Source organism: Podarcis bocagei, assembly GCF_964188305.1.
Source record: "Podarcis bocagei genome assembly, chromosome: 16".
In the NCBI taxonomy this organism is placed as follows: Eukaryota; Metazoa; Chordata; class Lepidosauria; order Squamata; family Lacertidae; genus Podarcis; species Podarcis bocagei.
In genome coordinates, this window is record NC_138142.1 from 652,502 (window position 1) to 677,070 (window position 24,569).

The 24,569-nt window shown below is 50.4% G+C and overlaps 1 protein-coding gene across 3 annotated transcripts in view; it reads left to right on the forward strand.

Annotated features, from left to right (window-relative positions):
* MYO18B (myosin XVIIIB) overlaps positions 1–24,569 on the forward strand; it is a 385,232-nt gene that overhangs the window by 176,345 nt on the left and 184,318 nt on the right. For all 3 annotated transcript variants that reach the window (XR_014002918.1, XM_081174521.1, XM_081174522.1), the window contains one exon: positions 15,793–15,901. Coding sequence is in view for 2 of the 3 variants with exons in the window: in XM_081174521.1 (XP_081030647.1) it covers positions 15,793–15,901 (109 nt within the window). In the remaining variant the exon portion in view is untranslated. The remainder of the gene's footprint in view (positions 1–15,792; positions 15,902–24,569) is intronic.

Below are 24,569 nucleotides of genomic sequence, written 5' to 3' on the forward strand. Positions count from 1 at the left end.
AACGTGCTGGCTGAAAGTGTGGGTGTGAAAAGCCAGTCGTCGAAATAATCTACCGGCATAGGTCTGTGTGGGAAGAGTGCATGGAACTCGTCTTTGAGGTAGTGCTCCTCCAGGGCATAGTCCGGTACCCACCTGTTGGCGCTGGCCGGGGTACCTTCCCTGGCGAGGAGATATTCAACCCCCTCTTCCCCCCATCTCGAGTCTAAAATCTCCGTGACCTCATTGAGTGGCGCCGCCCTCGGTGACTCCCCCCCTGTTGCCGATTTTCTGAGTGGGCCTGGTGCGTTCCCTGGTGCCTGAAACCTGTGGGGTGCCTTGTAGGGGGTGAGCACTGACCTATGAAAGACCGGGTGCATTCTGGAGCCCTCCGGGAGTGTCAACCGGAAGGCCACTGGATTGATTTGTGCCTCGACTTGGTAAGGCCCTAGCTGCTTGTGTCTGAGCTTCTTCTTAGCTAACTTTCTGGCCGTCACTGCCTGGGCCGCTAACCAGAATCATAGAATCATAGAATCATAGAATCATAGAGTTGGAAGAGACCACAAGGGCCATCGAGTCCAACCCCCTGCCAAGCAGGAAACACCATCAGAGCACTCCTGACATATGGTTGTCAAGCCTCTGCTTAAAGACCTCCAAAGTAGGAGACTCCACCACACTCCTTGGCAGCAAATTCCACTGTCGAACAGCTCTTACTGTCAGGAAGTTCTTCCTAATGTTTAGGTGGAATCTTCTTTCTTGTAGTTTGGATCCATTGCTCCGTGTCCGCTTCTCTGGAGCAGCAGAAAACAACCTTTCTCCCTCCTCTATGTGACATCCTTTTATATATTTGAACATGGCTATCATATCACCCCTTAACCTCCTCTTCTCCAGGCTAAACATGCCCAGCTCCCTTAGCCGTTCCTCATAAGGCATCGTTTCCAGGCCTTTGACCATTTTGGTTGCCCTCCTCTGGACACGTTCCAGTTTGTCAGTGTCCTTCTTGAATTGTGGTGCCCAGAACTGGACACAGTACTCCAGGTGTGGTCTGACCAGAGCAGAATACAGTGGCACTATTACTTCCCTTGATCTAGATGCTATACTCCTATTGATGCAGCCCAGAATTGCATTGGCTTTTTTAGCTGCCGCGTCACACTGTTGGCTCATGTCAAGTTTGTGGTCAACCAAGACTCCTAGATCCTTTTCACATGTACTGCTCTCAAGCCAGGTGTCACCCATCTTGTATTTGTGCCTCTCATTTTTTTTGCCCAAGTGCAATACTTTACATTTCTCCCTGTTAAAATTCATTTTGTTTGTTTTTGCCCAGTTCTCTAATCTGTCAAGGTCGTTTTGAAGTGTGATCCTGTCCTCTGGGGTGTTCACACTTCAAAACGACCTTGACAGATTAGAGAACTGGGCAAAAACAAACAAAATGAATTTTAACCAGACCCAGTCCCCCACCTGGATGTCTTCCCCGGCTCTCCTGTGCCTGTCTGCCTGCATTTTGTAGGCGTGTTTTGCCAGTTCCAAGTGCCTTCGGAGTTGCTCGTGGACCTCCTGTAACTCTGCTGCCAAGTGCTCTGCTCCCCGTGGCTCCCCCTCCCCCTTTGTCTCCAACCCCGGGAAGGTTCTGGGATGCCGCCCATTGTTGGCGAAGAACGGTGTCACCCCTGTAGACCCGTGCTTCGTGTTGTTGTAGGCAAACTCGGCCAGCGGTAGGTAGTCCACCCAGGTCGAGGGCTGTTGATTCGCATAGCATCGCAGGTACTGCTGCATGATGGCGTTGACCCTCTCCGCTTGTCCGTTGGTCTGCGGGTGTCGTGCTGACGCTAAGTTGATCTTGACGTTCAGGATGCCCAGCAGCTTCTGCCAGAAGCTCGAGATGAATTGGCGACCCCGGTCGGACAGGATGGACCGTGGTAAGCCGTGAACTTTGAACACGTGGTCTATGAACAGCTTGGTGGTCTGTTCCGCTGTGGCCACCTTCGCGCAAGGAATGAAGTGCGCCATCTTGGTGAACAGGTCTACGACCACGAGTACCGCTGTTTTGCCTCGCGAGCTGGGCAGATCTGTGACAAAGTCCAGGGCCACTTTCTCCCACGGTTCGAGCGGCGTCTGTAGCGGTTCCAGCAGTCCCGCCGGCTTCCTGTGCACTGGTTTGGCCCTTTGGCATGTGTCACACCTAGAGACGTAATCCGCGACTTCTCTTTTTTTAATTTTTTTTTTTTGGTTTTACAATTTTTTTAAAAACAATACAAACATATAAAAAGACATACAAACACGTATAGTTTCATAACCTTTTTTTCATTATTTCTCAGACTCCCCCATACCTCCCCTTTCTGCATCCCAATGTCCAAAAGTTTTTAGCCACTCTAAATGTTTCTATCAATCCTCTGTCCTCTTAATCTTTCCTTCAGTCTAGTCTTATATCGCTGTAGCCCTTTCTTACTCAAAACCTCAACATTCTAACATTCATCAAGTTTATAATAGTCCTTAAGGTAGATTTTAAATTTCTTCCATTCTTCTTCCGCCGTCTCCTTTCCCTGATCGCGGATTCTGCCAGTCATCTCGGCTAGTGTCATGTAGTCCATCACTTTCATCTGCCATTCTTCCAGGGTGGGTAGGTCTTGTGTCTTCCAATACTTTGCGATGAGTATTCTTGCTGCTGTTGTAGCATACATAAAGAAAGTTCTGTCTTTCTTTAAGACCAATTGGCCGACAATGCCCAAGAGAAAGGCCTCTGGTTTCTTAGGGAAAGTACATTTAAGTACCTTTTTCATTTCATTATATATCATTTCCCAGAAGGCCTTAATCTTCGGGCATGTCCACCAAAGGTGATAGAAAGTACCTTCAGTTTCTTTACATTTCCAACACTTATTATCAGGCAAATGGTAAATTTTTGCTAGCTTGACTGGGGTCATGTACCACCTGTAGATCATTTTCATAATGTTTTCCTTTAAGGCATTACATGCCGTAAATTTAATACCGGTGTTCCACAACCATTCCCAGTCAGCGAACATAATGTTATGACCAATATCTTGTGCCCACTTAATCATAGCTGATTTAACTGTTTCATCTTGTGTATTCCATTTCAGCAGCAAATTATACATTCTTGACAAATTCTTAGTATTGGGTTCTAACAGTTCAGTCTCTAATTTTGATTTTTCCACCTGGAAGCCAATTTTCCTGTCCTGTTTATAAACCTCCATTATTTGGTAATATTGAAGCCAGTCTTGTACTTTAGGTTTCAATTTCTCATGACTTTGTAATTTCAATTTATCTCCATCCTGTTCCAAAATTTCCCAATACTTTAGCCATCCGACCTCCATATTGAGTTTCTTCAATGCCTTAGCCTCCAAGGGTGACAACCATCTAGGGGTTTTGTTTTCCAACAAATCTTTATATCTTATCCAAACATTAAACAATGCTTTTCTGACAATATGGTTTTTAAAGGCCCTATGCACCTTGATTTTATCATACCATAAATATGCATGCCGACCAAATGCATTATTAAAACCTTCCAAGTCCAAAATGTCTGTGTTTTCGAGGAGCATCCACTCTTTCAGCCAGCAAAACGCTGCTGCTTCATAGTACAATTTTAAATCCGGCAGGGCAAATCCCCCTCTTTCTTTAGCATCTGTCAGTATTTTAAATTTAATTCTGGGCTTTTTGCCCTGCCAGACAAATTTAGAAATGTCTTTCTGCCACCTCTTGAAACATTCCATCTTGTCAAGAACCTGCAAGGTTTGAAACAAAAATAACATTCTAGGCAATACATTCATCTTGATAACTGCAATTCGGCCTAACATTGACAATTTCAAATTTGACCATATTTCTAGATCTTTTTTAATTTCTGACCAACATTTTTCATAGTTGTCCTTATACAAGTTCAAATTTTTAGATGTCAAATAAACCCCTAGGTATTTCACCTTCTTAACCACTGTCAAACCTGTCTCTTCTTGAAATTTCTCCTTTTCCATGACTGTTAAGTTTTTTTCTAAGACTTTAGTTTTTTGTTTATTCAGTTTGAATCCGGCTACCTGACCAAATTGTTGAATTATCTCCAACACCCTTTTCGTACTAGTGTTTGGCTCTTGTAGGGTCAGTACTAAGTCCTGCAGCAGTTACACGACGCACCCAGCGCTGGGCACTTCGGCAAGGACAAGACGGCGGAATTAGTAGCCAGAGACTTTTGGTGGCCCCAGATGAGGGGAGAAGTCGCGGATTATTGACCCTATTGACTTAGTAATCCGCGACTTCTCCCATCATCTGGGGCCACCAAAAGTCTCTTGCTACTAATTCCGCCGTCTTGTCCTTGCCGAAGTGCCCAGCGCTGGGCGCGTCGTGTAACTGCTGCAGGACTTTCGCGCGGAGGTCGTCTCCCGGCACGTAGAGAGCCCCTTTGCGGGTGAGCAGTCCGTCGCGTATCTGGAACTCGTCGTCCTTCGCTGTGCCTCTTCGCACCTCCTCCATCTTGGATCGTGCGAACGAATCCGTCTGCAGCGCGCGACGCACCGCGTCCAGGTCCATGGTGGCTGAAGTGCATGCCCACGCTTTCGGTGCGAAAATGTGTTTGGCCGCCACCGGTGCCGCTTCCTCGAGATATTGCGGTTTCCTGGACAGTGCATCCGCCATGACGTTGTTGTCTCCCGGGATGTATTCTATCCGGAAGTCGAAATCCGCAAAGAATTCCGCCCAGCGGATGTGTCTCTGGTTCAGGAACCGCGCCGTGCGCCAGTACTCCAGGTTCTTACGGTCCGTGCGGACCTGCACAGTTTGTCTGGCTCCGATGAGGAAGTGCCGCCACGCCTTGAAGGCTGCATGGATGGCCAGCAACTCCCTGTCCCAGATGGTGTAGTTCTGCTCCGACTTGCTGAGTTTCCTGGAGTAGAATGCGCAGGGCCTTCAGTTCCCTTGCGGATCTTGCTGCAACAGGACCGCCCCCACCGCTCTGTCCGAGGCGTCCATTTCCACCCTCATTGGTTTGCTGGGGTTTACGTGTAGCAGCTGTTCTTCAGACGCGAAGAGACGCTTGAGTCTCCGAAAAGACTGCTCCGCCTGGTCCGTCCAGGTGAACTTCTTCTTCTTGGAGCTGAGGGTGTCCGTGATGGCCGCCGTCTCCTTCGCGAACCCCTTGATGAACTTGCGATAAAAGTTGGCGAAGCCGACGAACTTCTGGACCTCCTTCTGATTGCGCGGGCTCTTCCAGTCCAGCACCGAGCGGACCTTGGTGCTGTCCATGGCGAGTCCCTTGTCGGACAGCTTGTAGCCCAGGAAATCCACCTCCGTCACGTCGAACTGGCACTTCTCCAGTTTGGCGTAAAGTCTGTGCTCCCGTAGTCTGTGCAGGACGTCCTTGACGTCCCCCTCGTGAGCCTCCTGCGATTCCGAGAAGATCAGGATGTCGTCTAGGAAGCATACGCACTTCTTGTAGAGGAGGCCCGCTAACACGTGATGCATGAAGGCTTGGAAACAATGGGAGCCATTTTGCAGACCAAACGGCATAACTCGATATTCATACGTGCCTAAAGGCGTAAACATGGCCGTCTTCCACTGATCACCCTCCCGCATGCGTATAAGGTTGTACGCCCCTCGTAGATCCAACTTGGTGAAGATACGTCCCTTGCTCACCGTCGCGAGCAGGTCGTCGTTCTTGGGCATGGGGAATGCTGTGGGCTTTGTCCTGGAATTGATGATTCTGTAATCAACTACGAGCCTGCGTTGGGGCGTGTCTTTCTTCTTCACGAAAAACACGGGACTGCCCCCCACTGCTTTGGATTCTTGGATGAATCCCCGCTTCAAGTTGTGATCTATGAACTCCCTAGAATCATAGAATCATAGAATCATAGAGTTGGAAGAGACCACAAGGGCCATCGAGTCCAACCCCCTGCCAAGCAGGAAACACCATCAGAGCACTCCTGACATATGGTTGTCAAGCCTCTGCTTAAAGACCTCCAAAGTAGGAGACTCCACCACACTCCTTGGCAGCAAATTCCACTGTCGAACAGCTCTTACTGTCAGGAAGTTCTTCCTAATGTTTAGGTGGAATCTTCTTTCTTGTAGTTTGGATCCATTGCTCCGTGTCCACTTCTCTGGAGCAGCAGAAAACAACCTTTCTCCCTCCTCTATGTGACATCCTTTTCTATATTTGAACATGGCTATCATATCACCCCTTAACCTCCTCTTCTCCAGGCTAAACATGCCCAGCTCCCTTAGCCGTTCCTCATAAGGCATCGTTTCCAGGCCTTTGACCATTTTGGTTGCCCTCCTCTGGACACGTTCCAGTTTGTCAGTGTCCTTCTTGAATTGTGGTGCCCAGAACTGGACACAGTACTCCAGGTGTGGTCTGACCAGAGCAGAATACAGTGGCACTATTACTTCCCTTGACCTAGATGCTATACTCCTATTGATGCAGCCCAGAATTGCATTGGCTTTTTTAGCTGCCGCGTCACACTGTTGGCTCATGTCAAGTTTGTGGTCAACCAAGACTCCTAGATCCTTTTCACATGTACTGCTCTCAAGCCCTGAGTTCTTGCAGTTCGTCTTCCGACATGGAATACAGTTTTCCAGTCGGCAGCGTCGCCCCCGGCAGGAGGTCAATCACGCAGTCGTAGGGCCTGTGGGGAGGCAGCTTGTCCACTTCCTTCTCGCAGAAGACCTCCAAAAACGCCTTGTACTTGTTGGGCACCGCTTGCACCATGCCTAGGTGTAGCTGTGGTTCATCCTCTTGCCCCTCCTCTTCCTGGCTGGTCCGGATGCAGTGTTCTGCGCAGTAGGAGGAGCAGAAGGTCAATTGCCGCTGGTACCATGCTAATGCCGGGCTGTGCCTATCCAGCCAACTCATGCCCAACACTATGGGCGTGTCCGACAGTTGAGTGACGTTGAAGCTGATGACTTCGCAGTGATTTCCAATTTGCAGTACCATAGGCGGTGTTTGCTGCACCACCTGTCCTCCCAGTAGCTCTCTGCCATCGACCGTGACGACGTTTAGGGGCATCGTGGCTGGTAGGAGCGCTATGTGATGTAGCTTGATGAAGTCCACTCCTACAAAGTCTGCATTACTACCAGAGTCAATGGCAATAGGGACCTCCAGGGTGAGTCCATTGGGCAGCTGGAGAGATGCGGTGAGTTGCACCACTGGTTTGGGTGGGAGGGGGTCTGTGGGCTGCAAAATCTCTGGGGACTGCTTCACTGACTCGCCTGGCTGGGCCCCAGTGCCTCTACCTCCAACCAGGCTTCGCCGTTTCCCTGCAGCTGTTCCCCCTGCTGAACTGCTCCCCTTACTGTTGCTGAGGCTGCAGTGTGCTTCTGGATCCTCTGGGGACACTCTTTGGCCATGTGCTTTGCACTGTCGCAGATGTAACACTTCCTGCTCCCTCTAGGAGCCTTCGCCTTGACTGCTCCTGGTGTTTGGGCTCTGGTCGCTGTCTGAGCCCTGGCACCACCTCTCTCCATCGGCTCTTCTCCCCCCCCCCCAGTGGAGGCGTGGATTGCACGTGCCCTGTCTCTCTGGGTGGGAAGGGGGTTGTTCTGACTGGTGTGCGTGCTATACATCCCTCATCCCTGCTCCAAGGGCGTTCTTCTAGGCGCACCCCTATTGCCAGCGCTCTCTGGACGACCTCTGTGGTGCTGTTAGGTCTCTCCCCCCTCGCCAGCTCATCTTTCACGGCCCCATTTAGTCCCTCCCAGAACAGATCCTTCACGGCAGTGGAGTCCTTCTCCCAGCCCAGCACATTTACTAATGCAAAAAAGCGGGAGTGATATTGTCTCACCGTGGCTTTGCCCTGCTTCAGCCCGTGCATTTCCCTCCTGGCCACATCCACATCCACCGTTGATTTAAAACAATCGTCCATAGCCTGGATAAATGCTTTTGAATCTTGGAGGGCGGGATCATTTTCGCGCCATAAATTGCGCAGCCACAATTTAGCTTCCCCATGCAGATGAGTTATTATGAACCCTACTTTCTCCTCCTCATCTCTAAAGTCTTTCCGAAGCAAATTGAGCGCGAAAACTATGTCTGCTCTGAAATTAGGATACTGCTCCAGGTTCCCGTCGAAGTGGGCTACGATGCTGCCCCCCCTCTTCCCGAGGCCAACTCCCTCCGGCTTGGGTCCTGGCAGCCCCTCTTTGCCCAAACGTTCCCACCTGGTTTGCAGATCCCGGCAGAGCGCTGTTGCTTCTTCCTCCCTCTTTCTGGATCCTTCTACTTCTGCGTAAAGCCTCGTGACTGCTTCTTGCAGTGCTGTCACCTTCTCCTCCGTAGTCATCTTTGACTATCTTCGTGAGCTCGCAAAAAGTTTTTTTTTTTGTGAGACGGAGCTTACTGTCAGAGCCGCCCGAGGTCCCAGCTCACAAAGGACCAACGCCGGTTCGTTCTTATATACAAAAGTCTTTATTGAAGTTCAGTTTTGCTTTCACAGTTGCAGCATGCAGCTCTACGTCTGAAACTCTAGACCGCTGAAGCTCCGTCTGAATCTCCTCCCCCCAGACACCAGTTTAAGACTCTAGCCTTGCTCCACCTCTTCCTTTGCTCTTTCCTCCTCTGGCTCCGCCTGTCAGCTGGGGTCTCCCCCTTCCTAGACTCTTCTGATGCTGAATCCCCTGAGTCTTCTCCTTGCCTCCGGCGGGCTTTAGGACCTGGTTCCCAATCCGGGTTTTCTGCTGTCCCACGCGCCTGTACATTCAAACTTGGCACGCGCGCCCAGCCGGCAACCTTCCTCCTGACCGTTATACAGCTCCTGTCACTGCTTCCCCCTTCGGGGAGGCTAGCTGGACCCGACCTCCCCTCCATTCCCCCACTCTTCGATGGAGGCGTGGTCAGCCCTGACTCATCTTCTCTCCCTGACACATGGGACTCTTCCCCCCCACTACGCTCTGGTGGGGAAGCTGGTCCTGATTTCCAGCTGCTGCTTTGGGAGTCCCCGCTGGCCCCTTGTTTCTGGTGTGTCCCCCCTGGGACCCCCCTCGCCCTGACCATCGGCGCCTCCTTCTGGGAATCTTCAGATTCGCTGGAGAAGCTCATGGAATCTCTCGGGTCACTACCATACTCCCCTACGCTGCCCTCAGATTCTTCCCCTTCGCTCTCCATTTCCTCTCTCCCCTGTGCCTCTGTTCCTGAGCCCCTGACAGTTATGTTTGCTGACTGGGAACAGTTATGGACCACAGGTATGAAGTTTACGGCATGTAATGCCTTATGAGAGAATATTATGAAAATGATATACAGGTGGTACATGACCCCAGTCAAGCTTGCAAAAATCTATCATTTGCCCGATAATAAATGTTGGAAATGTAAAGAAACTGAAGGTACATTCTTTCACCTTTGGTGGATGTGCCCAAAGATTAAGGCTTTCTGGGAAATGATATATAATGAACTGAAAAAGGTATTTAAATATACCTTCCTGAAGAAACCAGAGGCCTTTCTCCTGGGCATTGTCGGCCAATTGGTGCCAAAGAGGGACAGAACTTTTTTCATGTATGCTACAACAGCAGCAAGAATACTCATTGCAAAGTATTGGAAGACACAAGAGCTACCCACTCTGGAAGAATGGCAGATGAAGGTGATTGACTACATGGAATTGGCAGAAATGACTGGCAGAATCCGAGACCAGGGAGAAGAGTTGGTGAAAGAAGACTGGAAGAAATTTAAAGACTATTTACAGAAATATTGTAAAATTGATGAATGTTAGAAGAATGTTGGAAAGAAACTAAGGGGTTTCCAGCTGTAATGCAGATACGAAAGAAAAAAAGTTTACAAATGGGTTAAAGCTTAATGGTAAGGATTTGCTGAACTAACAAATTGAAGTGGAATACAAAGAAGGGAGGTATGAGGAGATCTGGGGAAATAAGCGTAAGGAATATATGTTATGGAAAATTGTTTGTTTTTTAATTATTTTTATATTGTATTTTGTATTTTTTTATTTCTGTTGTTATATTTTAAAAACTTTAATAAATATCTTTTTTAAAAAAAAAAAAATGTAACGGAACCACCTTCGCCATTGGGGCCCAGTAAGGACCCCAAACTCTCCTACAATATTTTGCAAAGTTTTTTTGCAGATAAAGTCGCTCGGATTCAGAAAGAGGTAGACTCTACCAGAGCTGTCTAGTCAAGTTGTACGGGATCAATTTCAATCTGTTACCCCTGAGGATGAGGACAGGCTGCTTGGACAAGTGAAATCGACCACCTGTCTCCTTGATCCTTGCCCATCCTGGCGCATAAAAGCGAGCTGGGAAGGGCTGGGCGATGGGCTCTGCGGGGTGGTAATGCTTCCCTTTGTGAGGGAGCCCTCCCAGACCCGCTGAAAGAGGCGGTCATTAAACCACTTCTTAAAAAAACATCTTTAGACTCAGCCAATATGGCCAACCCCCTTCATGGATCACTGCCTTGCTGTGGCGAAGGGGCTTGAATAACTCAGAGAAGCTATGAGGTATGCCATGTAGGGCCACCCAAGATGGACAGGTCATAGTGGAGAGTTTTGACCAAATGTCATCCACTTGGAGCAGGAACCGGCAAACCACTCCAGTATCCCTGCCAAGAAAACTCCGTGGACAAAACAGGCATATAAAAGTTATGACGCTGGAAGATGAGCCCCTCAGGTCGGAAGGCATCCAACATGCTACTGCAGAAGAGCGGAGGACAAGTACAAGTAGATTCAGAGCTGATGAAGCGGCTGGGCCAAAGCCGAAAGGTCGCTCAGTTGTGGATATGCCTAGAAGCGAAAGGAAAGTCCAATGCTGTAAAGAAAAATATTGCATAGGAACTTGGAATGTAAGAACCATGAACCTTGGTAAGTTGGATGTGGTCAAAAATGAGATGGCAAGAATAAATATTGACATCCTGGGCATCAGTGAACTAAAACGGATGGGAATTCAGCTCAGATGACCATCATATCTACTACTGTGGGCAAGAATCCCGTAAAAGAAATGGAGTGGCCTACATAGTCAACAAAAGAGTGGCGAAAGCTGTACTGGGATGCAATCTCAAAAATGATAGAATGATCTCGATACGAATCCAAGGCAGACCTTTTAACATCACAGTAATCCAAGTTTATGCACCAATTACTGGTGCTGAAGAAACTGAAATCGAGCAATTCTATGAAGGCTTACAACACCTTATAGAAGTGACACCAAAGAAGGATGTTCTTCTCATTATAATGGGATTGGAATGCCAAAGTAGGGAGTCAAGAGATAAAAGGAACAACTGGCAAGTTTGGCCTTGGAGTTCAAAACGAAGCAGGGCAAAGGCTAATAGAGTTCTGCCAAGAGAACAAGCTGGTCATCACAAACACTCTTTTCCAACAACACAAGAGATGACTCTACACATGGACATCACCAGATGGGATGGGCAGCATCGAAATCAGACTGATTATATTCTCTGCAGCCAAAGATGGAGAAGCTCTATACAGTCAGCAAAAACAAGATCTGGAGCTGACTGTGGCTCAGATCATCAGCTTCTTATAGCAAAATTCAAGCTTAAACTGAAGAGGCAGCAATGAAAACCATCCCAATGAAAAGCAAGAAAGCAAAGTGGCTGTCCAATGAGGCCTTACAAATAGCGGGGGAGAGAAGGCAAGCAAAATGTGAGGCAGATAGTGAAAGATACAGGAAATTGAATGCAGATTTCCAAAAAAGAGCAAGGAGAGACAAGAAGGCCTTCTTAAATGAGCAATGCAAAGAAATAGAGGAAAACAATAGAATGGGAAAAACCAGAGTTCTGTTCAAGAAAATTGGATATATGAAAGGAACATTTCGTACAAAGATTACCATAATAAAAGACAAAAGTGGTAAGGACCTAACAGAAGCAGAAGACATCAAGAAGAGGTGGCAAGAATACACAGCGGAATTATGGATATGGATGGCTTGCACACCCCAGGTAGTGTGGTTGCTGACCTTGAGCCAGACATCCTGGAGAGTGAAGTCAAATGGGCCTTAGAAAGCACTGCTAATAACAAGGCCAGTGGAAGTGATGATATTCCAGCTGAACTATTTAAAATTGTAAAAGATGATGCTGTTAAGGTGCTACACTCAATAGGCCAGCAAATTTGGAAAACTCAGCAGTGGCCAGAGGATTGGGGAAGATCAGTCTACATCCCAATCCCAAAGAAGGGCAGTGCCAAAGAATGCTCCAACTACCGCACAATTGCACTCATTTCACACGCTAGCAAGGTTATGCTTAAAATTCTACAAGGCAGGCTTAAGCAGTATGTGGACTGAGAACTCCCAGAAGTGCAAGCTGGATTTCGAAGGGGCAGAGGAACCAGAGACCAAACTGCAAACATGCGCTGGATTATGGAGAAAGCTAGAGAGTTCCAGAAAGACATCTACTTCTGCTGCATTGACTTTGCAAAAACCTTTGACTGTGTAGGCCACAGCAAACTATGGCAAGTTCTTAAAGAAATGGGAGTGCCTGATCACTGCATCTGTCTCCTGAGAAATCTCTATGTGGGACAAGGAGGTACAGTTAGAACTGGGTATGGAACAACTGATTGGTTCAAAATTGGGAAATGAGTACGACAAGGCTGTATATTGTCTCCCTGGTTATTTAACTTATATGCAGAATTCATCATGCGAAAGGCTGGGCTGGATGAATTCCAAGCCAGAATTAAGATTGCCAGAAGAAATATCAACAACCTCAGATATGCAGATGACACAACCTTGATGGCAGAAAGTGAGGAGGAATAAAGGGCCTCTTAATGAGGGTGAAAGAGGAGAGCGCAAAATATGGTCTAAAGCTCAACATCAAAAAAAACAACAAAGATCATGGCCACTTGGCCCATCACCTCCTGGCAAATAGAAGGGGAAGAAATGGAGGCAGTGAGAGATTTTACTTTCTTGGGCTCCATGATCACTGCAGATGGTGACAGCAGTCACGAAATTAAAAGACGCCTGCTTATTGGGAGGAAAGCAATGACAAACCTAGACAGCATCTTAAAAAGCAGAGACATCACCTTGCCAACAAAGGTCCGTATAGTAAAAGCTATGGTTTTCCCAGTAATGATGTATGGAAGTGAGAGCTGGACCATAAAGAAGGCCGCTCGCTGAAGAATTGATGCTTTTGAATTATGGTGTTGGAAGAGACTCTTGAGAGTCCCATGGACTGCAAGAAGATCAAACGTATCCATTCTGAAGGAAATCGGCCCTGAGTGCTCACTGGAAGGACAGATCGTGAAGCTGAGGCTCCAATACTTTGGCCCCTTCATGAGAAGAGAAGACTCCCTGGAAAAGACCCTGATGTTGGGAAAGATGGAGGGCATAAGGAGAAGGGGACGACAGAGGACAAGATGGTTGGACAGTGTTCTCGAAGCTACCAACATGAGTTTGACCAAACTGCGGGAGGCAGTGGAAGACAGGAGTGCCTGGCGTGCTCTGGTCCATGGGGTCATGAAGAGTCGGACACGACTAAATGACTAAACAACAACAACAATATGCCCAATTATTACCCGGTCTCAAATCTTCCATTCTTGGGCAAGGTGATTGAGTGTGTGATTGCTGAACAACTCTAGGCACGCCTGGAAGAAGCGGACCATTTGGATCCCTTCCAGTCAGGATTCAGGCCTCATCATGGGACTGAAACTGCCTTGGTCGCGGTGGTTGATGATCTCTGGCAGGCTAGGGACAAAGGTGAAACCTGTTTCCTAGTTCTGCTGGATCTCTCAGTGGCCTTTGATACCATTGACCATAGCATCCTTCTTGACCGTTTAGAGGAGCTGGGAGCTGGGAGCTGGGGACACTATTATACAGTGGTTCTGCTCCTTCTTCCTGGGCCCTGTTCTGAAAGTGGTGGGGGGGATGAGTGTTCAGACCCCTGGGCTTTCACTTGTGGGGTGCCTCAGGGTCCTGTCCTCTCCCCCATGCTTTTTAACATCTATATAAAGCCGCTGGGAGAGATCATCAGGGGGTTTGGGCTGGGTGTTCATCAGTATGCGGATGATACCCAGCTCTATCTCTCTTCTAAATCAGAACCAGTGAAGATGATGAAGGTCCTGTGTGAGTGTGATGGCCTGGGAATCTGATTCAGAGGCTGAACCGGAGGAATCCCAGCCTGCACAGGAATCCCTGCCTCCAGGGCCAGCTGAGCCGGGGCAGGGCCTTGAATCTGAAGCGCCTGCACCTGTGCCAGATCCTCAGGAGCAGACACCAGATGAATCCACTCGGGCTCCGGAGGTGATTGAGGACCCATTGCCTACAGGTGCGCCTCTCCCAGCCCTGTCAGGGGAAGGTGAGCCACTCCCTGGGTCCAGTAACTCTCCAGCCTCTCCTGAGCTACAGAGGCTCAGGGCAGAGAGGCGGAGGGAACTGGGTTCTCTCAGGAGGAGTGCTAGCCTTAAGGCCAGGAGAGGCGGGTCACCTGTGGGCCGGGACCACCCCTGGCCTCAGAGAAGATAAAGGCCAGTCAGCCTGGTCCCAGGCGGAAGCAACGTCGCTGGAAACCTGCTTCTGCCAGCACCCAGTCCTGTTCTTCCGGAGTTCCCGACCACGCCCGGCTTCTTGCTTCGGATCCCACTTCACCCTTTGTAGACTGTCTCTAGACCCTTGACCCAGGACCGGACTCTGACAACGCCTCATGGTAACCTCCCCCCGGGACCAGCACAGTGAGTGTCTGGAGGCGGTTGGAGGATGGATGGTGGCTAACAGATTGAGGCTGAATCCTGACAAGACAGAAGTACTGTTTTGGGGGGACATGGTGGGCAGGTTTGGGTGACTCCCTGGTCCTGAATGGGGTAACTGTGCCCCTGAAGGACCAGGTGTGTAGTCTGGGAGTCATTTTGGACTCACAGCTGTCCATGGAGGCACAGGTCAATTCTGTATCCAGGGCAGCTGCCTACCAGCTCCATCTAGTACACAGGCTGAGACCCTACCTGCCCGGGGACTGTCTCGCCAGAGTGGTGCATACTCTGGTTATCTCTCACTTGGACTCCTGCAGTGCACTCTATGTGGGGCTACCTTTGAATGTGACCCGGAAACCACAACTAATCCAGAATGCAGCAGCTAGACTAGTGACTGGGAGTGGCCGCTGAGACCATATAACACCAGTCCTGAAAGACCTGCAGTGGCTCCTAGTATGTTTCCGAGCACAATTCAAAGTGCTGGTGCTGCCCTCTAAAGCCCTAAACTGCCTCGTCCCAGTATACCTGAAGGAGTGCCTCCACCCCCATTGTTCTATCCGGACACTGAGGTCCAGCTCCGAGGGCCTTCTGGCAAATCCCTCACTGTGAGAAGCGAAGCTACAGGGAACAAGGCAGAGGGCCTTCTTGGTAGTGGTGCCCGTCCTGTGGAACGCCCTCCCATCAGATGTCAAGGAAATAAATAACTATCTTACTTTTAGAAGACATCTGAAGGCAGCCCTGTTTAGGGAAGTTTTTAATGTTTGATGTTTTATCGTATTATTATTATTAATATTTATAATAATAATATTCTGTTGGGAGCCACCCAGAGTGGCTGGGGAAACCCAGCGAGATGGGTGGGGTATAAAGAATAAATTGTTTTGTTGTTTTATAATATTATTATTATTATTATTATTATTATTATTATTATTATTATTATTATTATTATTATTATTATTATATCCTTAACCTCTTGAGAGGCTCCGTGGGAGCAGCTGTGGGTGGTGGACATGAATGTGGGTTCAAATGTACCAGCCCTCTCTTTAACACCTGTGTATATTTTTGAGGGATTGACTGGAGCTCTCTTTTAAGGACACACACTTGGCACTTAGGCTCTTCTGGGATTGCTGTGGGAAACCCTGGTCCCTGAGAGCCTGCAAGGAGCACAATGGCTGTGCAGCATGTGGAGCAGGCCTTCTGAGTCACTCTTCTGTTTCAGACCAAGCATGACCAACTGCAGAAGAAGCTGGAGTCGGCAGAGAAGCAGCTGGAAGAGGCACAGCAGCAGCTTCATTTGCACGAAACTGGGGCAAGCAGCTCTGGCAAAGGTAGGGGGCATCCTTCAAATGGCAGGCTTTCTTACTTCATAGCATCTCCTTCCTCCAAGTCTAAGTTCACTCTCTGAAATTCTGGACCATATTTTAGGTAACCAAAAAGTTGTGTTTTGAGATGTCGTTTTCTTCCTTCCTTCCAAATCCAGTTCTGTGTCCAGTTCCGGGCACCACAATTCAAGTAGGACACTGACAAACTGGAACGTGTCCAGAGGAGGGCAACCAAAATGGTCAAAGGCCTGGAAACGATGCCTTATGAGGAACGGCTAAGGGAGTTGGGCATGTTTAGCCTGGAAAAGAGGAGGTTAAGGGGTGATATGATAGCCATGTTCAAATATATAAAAGGATGTCACATAGAGGAGGGAGAATCATAGAATCATAGAATCACAGAGTTGGAAGAGACCACAAGGGCCATCGAGTCCAACCCCCTGCCAAGCAGGAAACACCATCAGAGCACTCCTGACATATGGTGGTCAAGCCTCTGCTTAAAGACCTCCAAAGAAGGAGACTCCACCACACTCCTTGGCAGCAAATTCCACTGTCAAACAGCTCTTACTGTCAGGAAGTTCTTCCTAATGTTTAGGTGGAATCTTCTTTCTTGTAGTTTGGATCCATCCCTTAAGCCTTAATTTCCAGCCTCCTTGTAACTTAGTCGCCTGCTTCCCTCCCCTGTTCTTTTCTCTCTGCCATCATTCCAGATTGCTCCATCCAACAGTTCTCAGGAGTGACATCTGTCTCTCCTCGTCATTCTGACTGGAGAGAGGCAGCAGGGTGGTGCTGAGAGTATGTCAGTTTGCGTAAAACCTCATCTTGGCTGCCCTGGAGAATTTGTGCTCCAGATATGTCAGGCAGATTTTGTAGCAGCAGATTGCTCAGAAAGCCTTGCGAATTGGTGTTTCAGTGTCCGCACACAACAGCTAAGGTTATTGTGAAGGTTGAGAGAGAAAGGAGCTGAGTTTTATTTCCTCAACTCCCCCCCCCCACAATCCCCGGTACCAAGACTGTGCGGAGATGTGCAAAGGCTCCTAATTTGTGGGGAAATTGCTTTAGGTGGCTGAAGTTATGGCAAATCCACTTCAAAATGGGAGCAAAGGCCTTCTTCCTGCATACAGAAGCCAACTGTGCTGGCACCTGAATCTTACATCAACAGCACAAGCAACAGGATTCATACCTGAAGCAGTGGACTAATTTAGGGGGTGCATAGCAAACTGTGTGACATGCATAGCTCTGTCTGCTGATGGAGATGAATGGCGGGAAGTTCAGAAGGAACAGTTAAGGGATGCCACCACTGTCCCCCCACCACCTACCCCCTGAAGCACTTGCTCACTCTGCCTAATGACAGAGCTGGCCTGCGATATTTCAATCCAAACACTACTTCTGTGATACAGGTGGTACCATTCAGCAATTTGCACCAGCTTCTGAAGTCATACCATTTTAAGCCATTAGCTTTCAGTTGTGTTCCCACCACATGTGCTTAAGCCCTGCAACCATGTAGATCAAGGAACTCCATCAAACTATCTCACAAGTTTAGTGCAGCGGATTCTGATGTGTCAGCATCATTGCTATCATTTAAGACGGATATTGACAAGCTGAAATTTGTGCAGAGGAAGGTGGCCAAGATGATGAAGGGTTTAGAAAGCAAACCTTATGAGGAACAGTTGAGGGAGTGTATGGGTAGCCTGGAAAAGAGGAGACTGAATACCTGGAGGGCTGTCGCCTGGAAGGTGGAAGAAGCTTGTTTTCTGTTGCTGCTGCTGCTTCAGAGGGAAAGATGAATTCAAATTGCAAGAAAGGAGAGTCCAACTCAACTGTAGGAAGAACTATCTGACAGTAAGAGCCATGTGTCAAGAGCTGGAGTCAAGCGTAGGTCAGCAATAAAAAACATGGTTTCAGTGAAAACTCTTTATTCAAAGAAACCAAAACTGTGCAGGCCTAGTGATCCCAGCACTCTTTCCAGTAGGTATTGCCTCAGTGAGGCAGCACTCTTCCCACTGCTCTCTGAGGCTCCTGCTCTCCAGGGTCTTTCCCAAGCAGTCACCAACTGCCTCTGTGCACAACCAATCTCTGCTCTGCTCTTTTCACTTCTCTGCACGTTCTAGGACAGTGTTCCCCAACCTTGGGCCTCCAGCTGTTTTTGGACTACAATTCCCATCATCCTTGACCCCTGGTCTTGCTAGCGAGGGATGATGGGAGTTGTAGTCCAAAAACAGCTGGAGGCCCAAGGTTGGGGAACACTGTTCTAGGAGACCAGGGGGTTGGGTTGTAGCAGGAGGGGGAGACTCCCTGGATTCTTCATCTGCCTGACTCAGCTCTGCTTCTTAGCCACCCTCCTTTCCAGCCTCCACTTCAGCCTCAGAGTCTGAACTGCTCACTACCGCAGCCACTTCCTGCTCACTAAACCCTGTTACGTCTTCTGCCTCTGACACCTCCTTCTCCCAGTCTGCTCCCTCTTCTTTTTCCAACCACTCATTGTCCCACCACCAACCCCCTGGCTCTGAGCCTTCTTCCCCTGGGGTTTCCCCAGTTGGTGCCTCCCACCACTTCTCTGCACCGCCCCCCCCCAGTCCATGACATCATGCAGTGGAATGGACTCCCTTGAATGGTGGTGGATTCTCCTTCCATGGAGGTTTTTAAACAGAGTGTGGAAGACCATCTGTTAGGGATTCTTTAGCTGTGATTTTTGCATTGCAGGGACTTGGACTAGATGACCCTTGGGGATAACTTCCAATTCTACCATTCTATGATTCTGTTACCTTTCAGCATCTCTGTTCAAGGCCATTTCAAATCAATGGGGCTATTTTGAAAGGAAAACAGGATGCCCCTTTAAGCCAGATATTGTTGGATCCCAATTCCCATCAGCCCCTTAGCTAGCATGCCCAGTGGTCAGTGTTGATGGGAGATGTAGTTCAGCATCATCTTCAGGGGACCAGGCTGGGTACCCTGCCTTCAAGCAGAGTGCTCCATTTTATCAGAACCATTAAATAAAAATGTTAGAAAGTGTATAAGGACAATACCTTTACTGGGTTAACCAAGATGTCCCAAAAAATTATTTCTTTTATCTGTCCTGAATTTTCCAGCATTCAGCTTCATTAGACATCCACACATTCTGGTGCTCTAAGAGGTGGAGAAATTTTTCCCCTCTATCCACTTTTTATCCACTTTTTGTGGCAATGTTAAGGATAGTAGGAAAGGACATATTGAATAACTATTACCCTTCCTTCACTCACACTAGTAAGTGCTGTAGCAGAGCAGATTCCTCTCAATATAGCTAAAAGCTGGTTTGGGGATTCCTTTGAATCTCTTAGTTAAGATTATTTCCTTGTGTCCCCTTTGTTTGTTTTTTTAAATGATATTTGTCAGGGGCTGCCTCAGGTCTCAGCTCACAAAAGACCAATGCCAAGCTCTTCTTATATACAAGGATGTTTATTGCAGTTCATTATTGGTTCCACAACCGAGGTGTGCAGCCCTGCGTCTCTTAGCCTAGACGTTTGAAGTCCCCTCTGAATCGGTCCCGCCTCTACACCAGTTTAAGAGGCTTGTGCTAGCCCACCTCTTCCTATCCTTTCTTTTCCGCAGGGTCTTTCTGCCCCCCTGGGTTCCTTCCCTCCTGCTTTCGCCTGACGCGGATTCCTCAGATGCCTGCTCCCCCCTCCTTCGTGCTTTGGGGCCAGGCTCCTCCTCCGGGCTCTCTGCATTTCCGCGCGCCTCCACATTTGAACTTGGCGCGTGTTCGCTACCCCTGACCTTCCTCTTGACAGTTACACTACTCCCTGTACTACTCTCCGCCCCTTCCGGCAGGACGTCCTGCCCCAATCTCCTTCCCCTGTCTCTTTCCTACTCTGCTCCGTGTGTCACACTGGGAACTCCACCCTCTTCACTCCGTTCCTGCTGGGAAGCCGGCCCCGATCTCCCACTCCCACTCGGGGTTTCCCTGCTGCTTCCCTGCTCCTGACAAGTCCCCCCTGTGACCCCCCTTGGCTTGACCAGGGGCGCCCCCTTCTGGGAATCCTCCGATTCACTTGAGAGACTCATGGAAGACCTCAAGTCATTGTCATCCTCTTCCTCACTGTCCTGGGATTCTTCCCCATCGCTCTCCGTCTCCCCCTTTACCTGTGCCTCTGTCCCTGAACCCCTGACAACCATCCCCCCCTCGAAGCCCCCCCTTCCCCCCTCCCGCTGCTCAGGCGCAGGTTCTGGGAGCTCCGTCGTTGCGGAGGTCGCTGCCGGACACAGGTCGTCGACGTCGATCTCCTCTGCTTCCAGTTCAGTGTATGTGTGCTCGAACCCATGGTCCTCTCCCAACATGTTCACGTCCTCCTCTCCCCCTGTTGCCTGGGTGGGGTCTGCTTGCCAAGGCCCCATCCACCACCTCGTGCGCCAGTCCTCTTCTGGTTGGTCGTCCCACCAGTAAGAAGGGTCGGTGTCCACCCCCGAACACGATCCCCTTGGAGGGCTCGACTCTGGCGTCGTCTCCTCTGCGGAGGAGAACCCTCGGAAGGTGCTGGCGGAAAGTGTGGGCATAAAAAGCCAATCGTTGAAAAACTGTGCTGGCATGGGCCTGTGTGGGAAAAGGGCATGGAACTCGTCCTTGAGGAGAGGCTCGTCCAAAGCGTAGTCTGGCACCCAACTGTTGGCGCTGGCTGGGGCACCCTCTCTGGCGAGAAAATATTCTACTCCCTCTTCCCCCCATCTCGAGTCCAGAATCTCTGTGACCTCGTTGATTGGTTCGGCCCTAGGTGACCTCCCCCTCTTGGGCGACTCTCTGCTTGGTTCTGGTGCCGTCCTTGACTCCTGAAATCTGTGTGGGGTCTTGTAGGGGGTGAGCACTGACCTATGAAAGACCGGGTGCATTCTGGAACCCTCGGGGAGGGCCAGTCGAAACGCTACGGGATTGATCCTGGCCTCAACTTGGTACGGCCCTAGTTGCCTGTGTCCTAGCTTCTTTTTAGCTAACGACTTGGCCGGCACCGCTTGGGCCGCTAACCATACCCAGTCTCCCACCTGGATGTCTTCCCCCTCCCTCCTGTGTTTGTCCGCCTGCACCTTATAGGCTTGTTTAGCTAGTTCTAAATGTCTCCGTAGCTCGTCATGCACCTCTTGCAATTCTGCTGCGAAATGGTCGGCCCCGTGCGGCGCCCCCTCCCCCGTCGTTACGAGCCCCGGGAAGGTTCTGGGATGCCGTCCATTGTTAGCGAAGAACGGCGTCACCCCCGTCGATGCGTGCTTCGTGTTGTTGTAGGCAAACTCAGCCATCGGCAGGTAATCCACCGAAGCTGAAGGTCGCTGATTGGCGTAACATCTCAGGTACTGCTGCATGATCGCGTTGACCCTCTCTGCTTGGCCGTTGGTCTGCGGATGTCTCGCCGACGACAGGTTGAGTTTGACGTGCAGGATCCCTAGGAGCTTCTGCTAGAAACTAGAAACAAACTGGCGCCCCCTGTCGGACAGAATGGACCGTGGCAACCCATGCACCTTGAACACGTGGTCGATGAAGAGTTTGGCGGTCTGTTCCGCTGTCGCCACCCTCGCGCAAGGAATGAAATGAGCCATCTTGGTGAACAGGTCTACAACCACAAGCACCGCCGTCTTGCCTCGCGAACTGGGCAGATCAGTGACAAAGTCCAGCGCCACCCTCTCCCACGGTTGCAGTGGCATCTCCAACGGTTCCAGCAGTCCCGCTGGCTTCTGGTGCACTGGCTTGGACCTTTGGCAAGTGTCACACCTGGCGACGTAATCCGCGACCTCCCCTCGCATCTGGGGCCACCAAAAGTCTCTGGCCACTAATTCCGTCGTCTTTTCCTTGCCGAAGTGGCCAGCGCTGGGTGCGTCGTGCAACTGCTGCAGAACCTTCGCGCGGAGATCGTCTCCCGGAACGTAGAGAGTACCTTTACGGGTCAGCAGGCCGTCGCGTATCTGGAACTCGTCGTCCTTCGCTGTGCCTTTCCGCACCTCTTCCATCTTGGACTGTGCGAACGGATCCGTCTGCAACACGCGACGCACCGCCTCCAGGTCCACGGCGGCTGAAGCGCACGCCCACGCCTGCGGTGCAAAAATGTGCTTGGCTGCCACCGGTGCCGCTTCCTCGAGATACTGCGGTTTCCTGGAGAGCGCATCTGCTATGACATTGTTGTCGCCTGGGATGTACTCTATCCTGAAATCGAAATCCGCAAAGAACTCTGCCCAGCGTATGTGCCTCTGGCTCTGTAGCTTCGCCGTGCGCCAGTACTCTAGGTTCTTGTGGTCCGTGCGGACCTGCACGGTGTGCTTGGCTCCGATGAGGAAGTGCCTCCACGCCTTGAAAGCTGCGTGGATGGCCAACAACTCCCTGTCCCAGATGGTGTAGTTCTGTTCCGACTTGCTGAGCTTCCGGGAGTAGAAAGCGCAGGGCCTCCAGTTCCCCTGCGGGTCTTCCTGTAAGAGGACGGCCCCCACCGCTCTGTCAGATGCGTCAGTCTCAACCCTCATGGGCCTGCCGGGATTCACGTGTAGCAGCTGTTCTTCGGACGCGAAGAGACTCTTAAGTCTCCTGAAGGACTGCTCCGCCTGGTCCGTCCAGGTGAACTTCTTCTTCTTGGAGCTGAGAGTGTCCATGATAGCTGTCGTCTCCCTGGCGAAACCCCTGATGAACTTGCGGTAAAAGTTGGCGAAGCCGACGAACCTCTGGACCTCCTTCCGATTTCGCGGGCTCTTCCAGTCCAACACCGCGCAGACCTTGGCGCTGTCCATGGCTTGTCCCCTGTCGGACAGCCTATAGCCCAGAAAATCCACCTCCGTCACGTCGAATTGGCACTTCTCCAGCTTGGCGTAGAGCCTGTGCTCCCGTAGCCTCTGCAGGACCTCCTTCACGTCGCTCTCGTGAGCCTCCGGCGATTCCGAGAAGATCAGAATGTCGTCGAGGAAACATACGCACTTCTTGTAGAGGAGTCCCGCTAGCACGTGGTGCATAAAAGCTTGGAAATAGTGGGAGCCATTTTGGAGACCAAACGGCATAACTCTGTATTCGTAGGTGCCCAACGGCGTGAACATGGCCGTCTTCCACTCATCACCCTCTCGCACGCGTATGAGATTGTAAGCTCCGCGGAGATCCAACTTGGTGAAGATCTTCCCTTTCCGCACCGTCGCGAGCAGGTCGTCAATCTTGGGCATGGGAAAGGCCACGGGCTTTGTCTTCGAGTTTATGAATCTAAAGTCTACGATCAGCCTTTTTTGGGGCGTGTCCTTCTTCTTCACAAAAAACACAGGACTGCCCCCTACAGCCTTTGATTCTCGGATGAATCCCCGCTGCAGGTTGTGATCTATGAACTCCCTGAGCTCCTGCAGCTCCTCCTCGGACATGGAATACAGCTTCGCAGTCGGTAGCGTTGTCCCTGGCAAGAGGTCAATAGCGCAATCGTAGGGCCGGTGAGGTGGCAGCTGGTCTTCCTCCTTTTCGCAGAAAACCTCCAAAAACCCCTTGTACTTGAGGGGTACTGCTTGCGCCATGCTGAGACGTAGCTGCTGCCCCTCCTCTTGGCCCTCCTCCTCCTGACCGGTCTGGATGCAATGCTGTGCGCAATAGGACGAGCCGAAGGTGAGCTGCCGCTGGTACCACGCCATGGTCGGGCTGTGCCTATCCAGCCAACTCATGCCTAACACTATAGGCATGTCTGACAGGCGGGTGACGTTGAAACTGATGACTTCTCGGTGATTGCCAATCTGCATCACCATGGGTGGCGTCTGTTGTACCACCTGCCCACCCAGCAGCTTCCTGCCATCCACTGTGACGACGTTCAATGGCAGCGTGGCTGGCAGGAGCTCTATGCGATGCTGCTTGACGAACTGCACCCCCACGAAGTCTGCGTTGCTCCCACTGTCAATTGTAATGGGGACTTCCAGGGTGCGTCCATTAGGTAGCTGGAGAGTTGCAGTGAGCTGCACCACTGGCTTGGGTGGCAGGGGGTCTGTAGGCTGCAAAAGCGCTGGGGACTGCCCTACTGACTCGCCTGGCTGTGCCCCAGCATTGCTGCTTCCAGCCAGGCATTGCCGTTTCCCTGAAACTGCTCTTCATGTTGTGCTGCTGCAGTTACTGTTGCTAAGGCTGCAGTGCGCTTCTGGAGCCTCTGGGGACACTCTTTGGCCATGTGTGTCGCACCGTCACAGATGTAACACTTCCTGTTCCCTCTAGGAGGCTTCTTCTTGACTGCTCCGGACGCTGGGGCTCCGGCAGCTGACTGAGCCTTTGCACTCCCAAGTTCCATTGGTTCCTCCCCTGCCTGCAGCTGAGGTGAGGGACGCGTACGTCCTAGATCTCTGGGAAGGAAAGGAGGCACTCTAGACGGTGCGCGAAGCTGGCTACCCTCCTCATTGCGCCAAGGGCGTTCTTCATGGCGTACTCCAATGGCGAGCGCCCGCTGCACCACTTCTGCTAGGGTTTGAGGTCTGTCCCCCCTTGCCAGTTCATCTTTTACAGGGCCAGAGAGCCCCTCCCAAAACAAGTCTCTGCCAGGGAGTCTTTCTCCCATCGCAGCACATTCAGCAAGGCGAAAAACCTAGCATGGTACTGACGTACTGTAGCCTTGCCTTGCCGTAAACCATGCATCTCTTGGCGCGCTACATCCACATCCACGTTAGACTGGAAGCAAGCGTCCATGCATTTGATAAATTCATCAGAGTCCCTTCGAGCAGG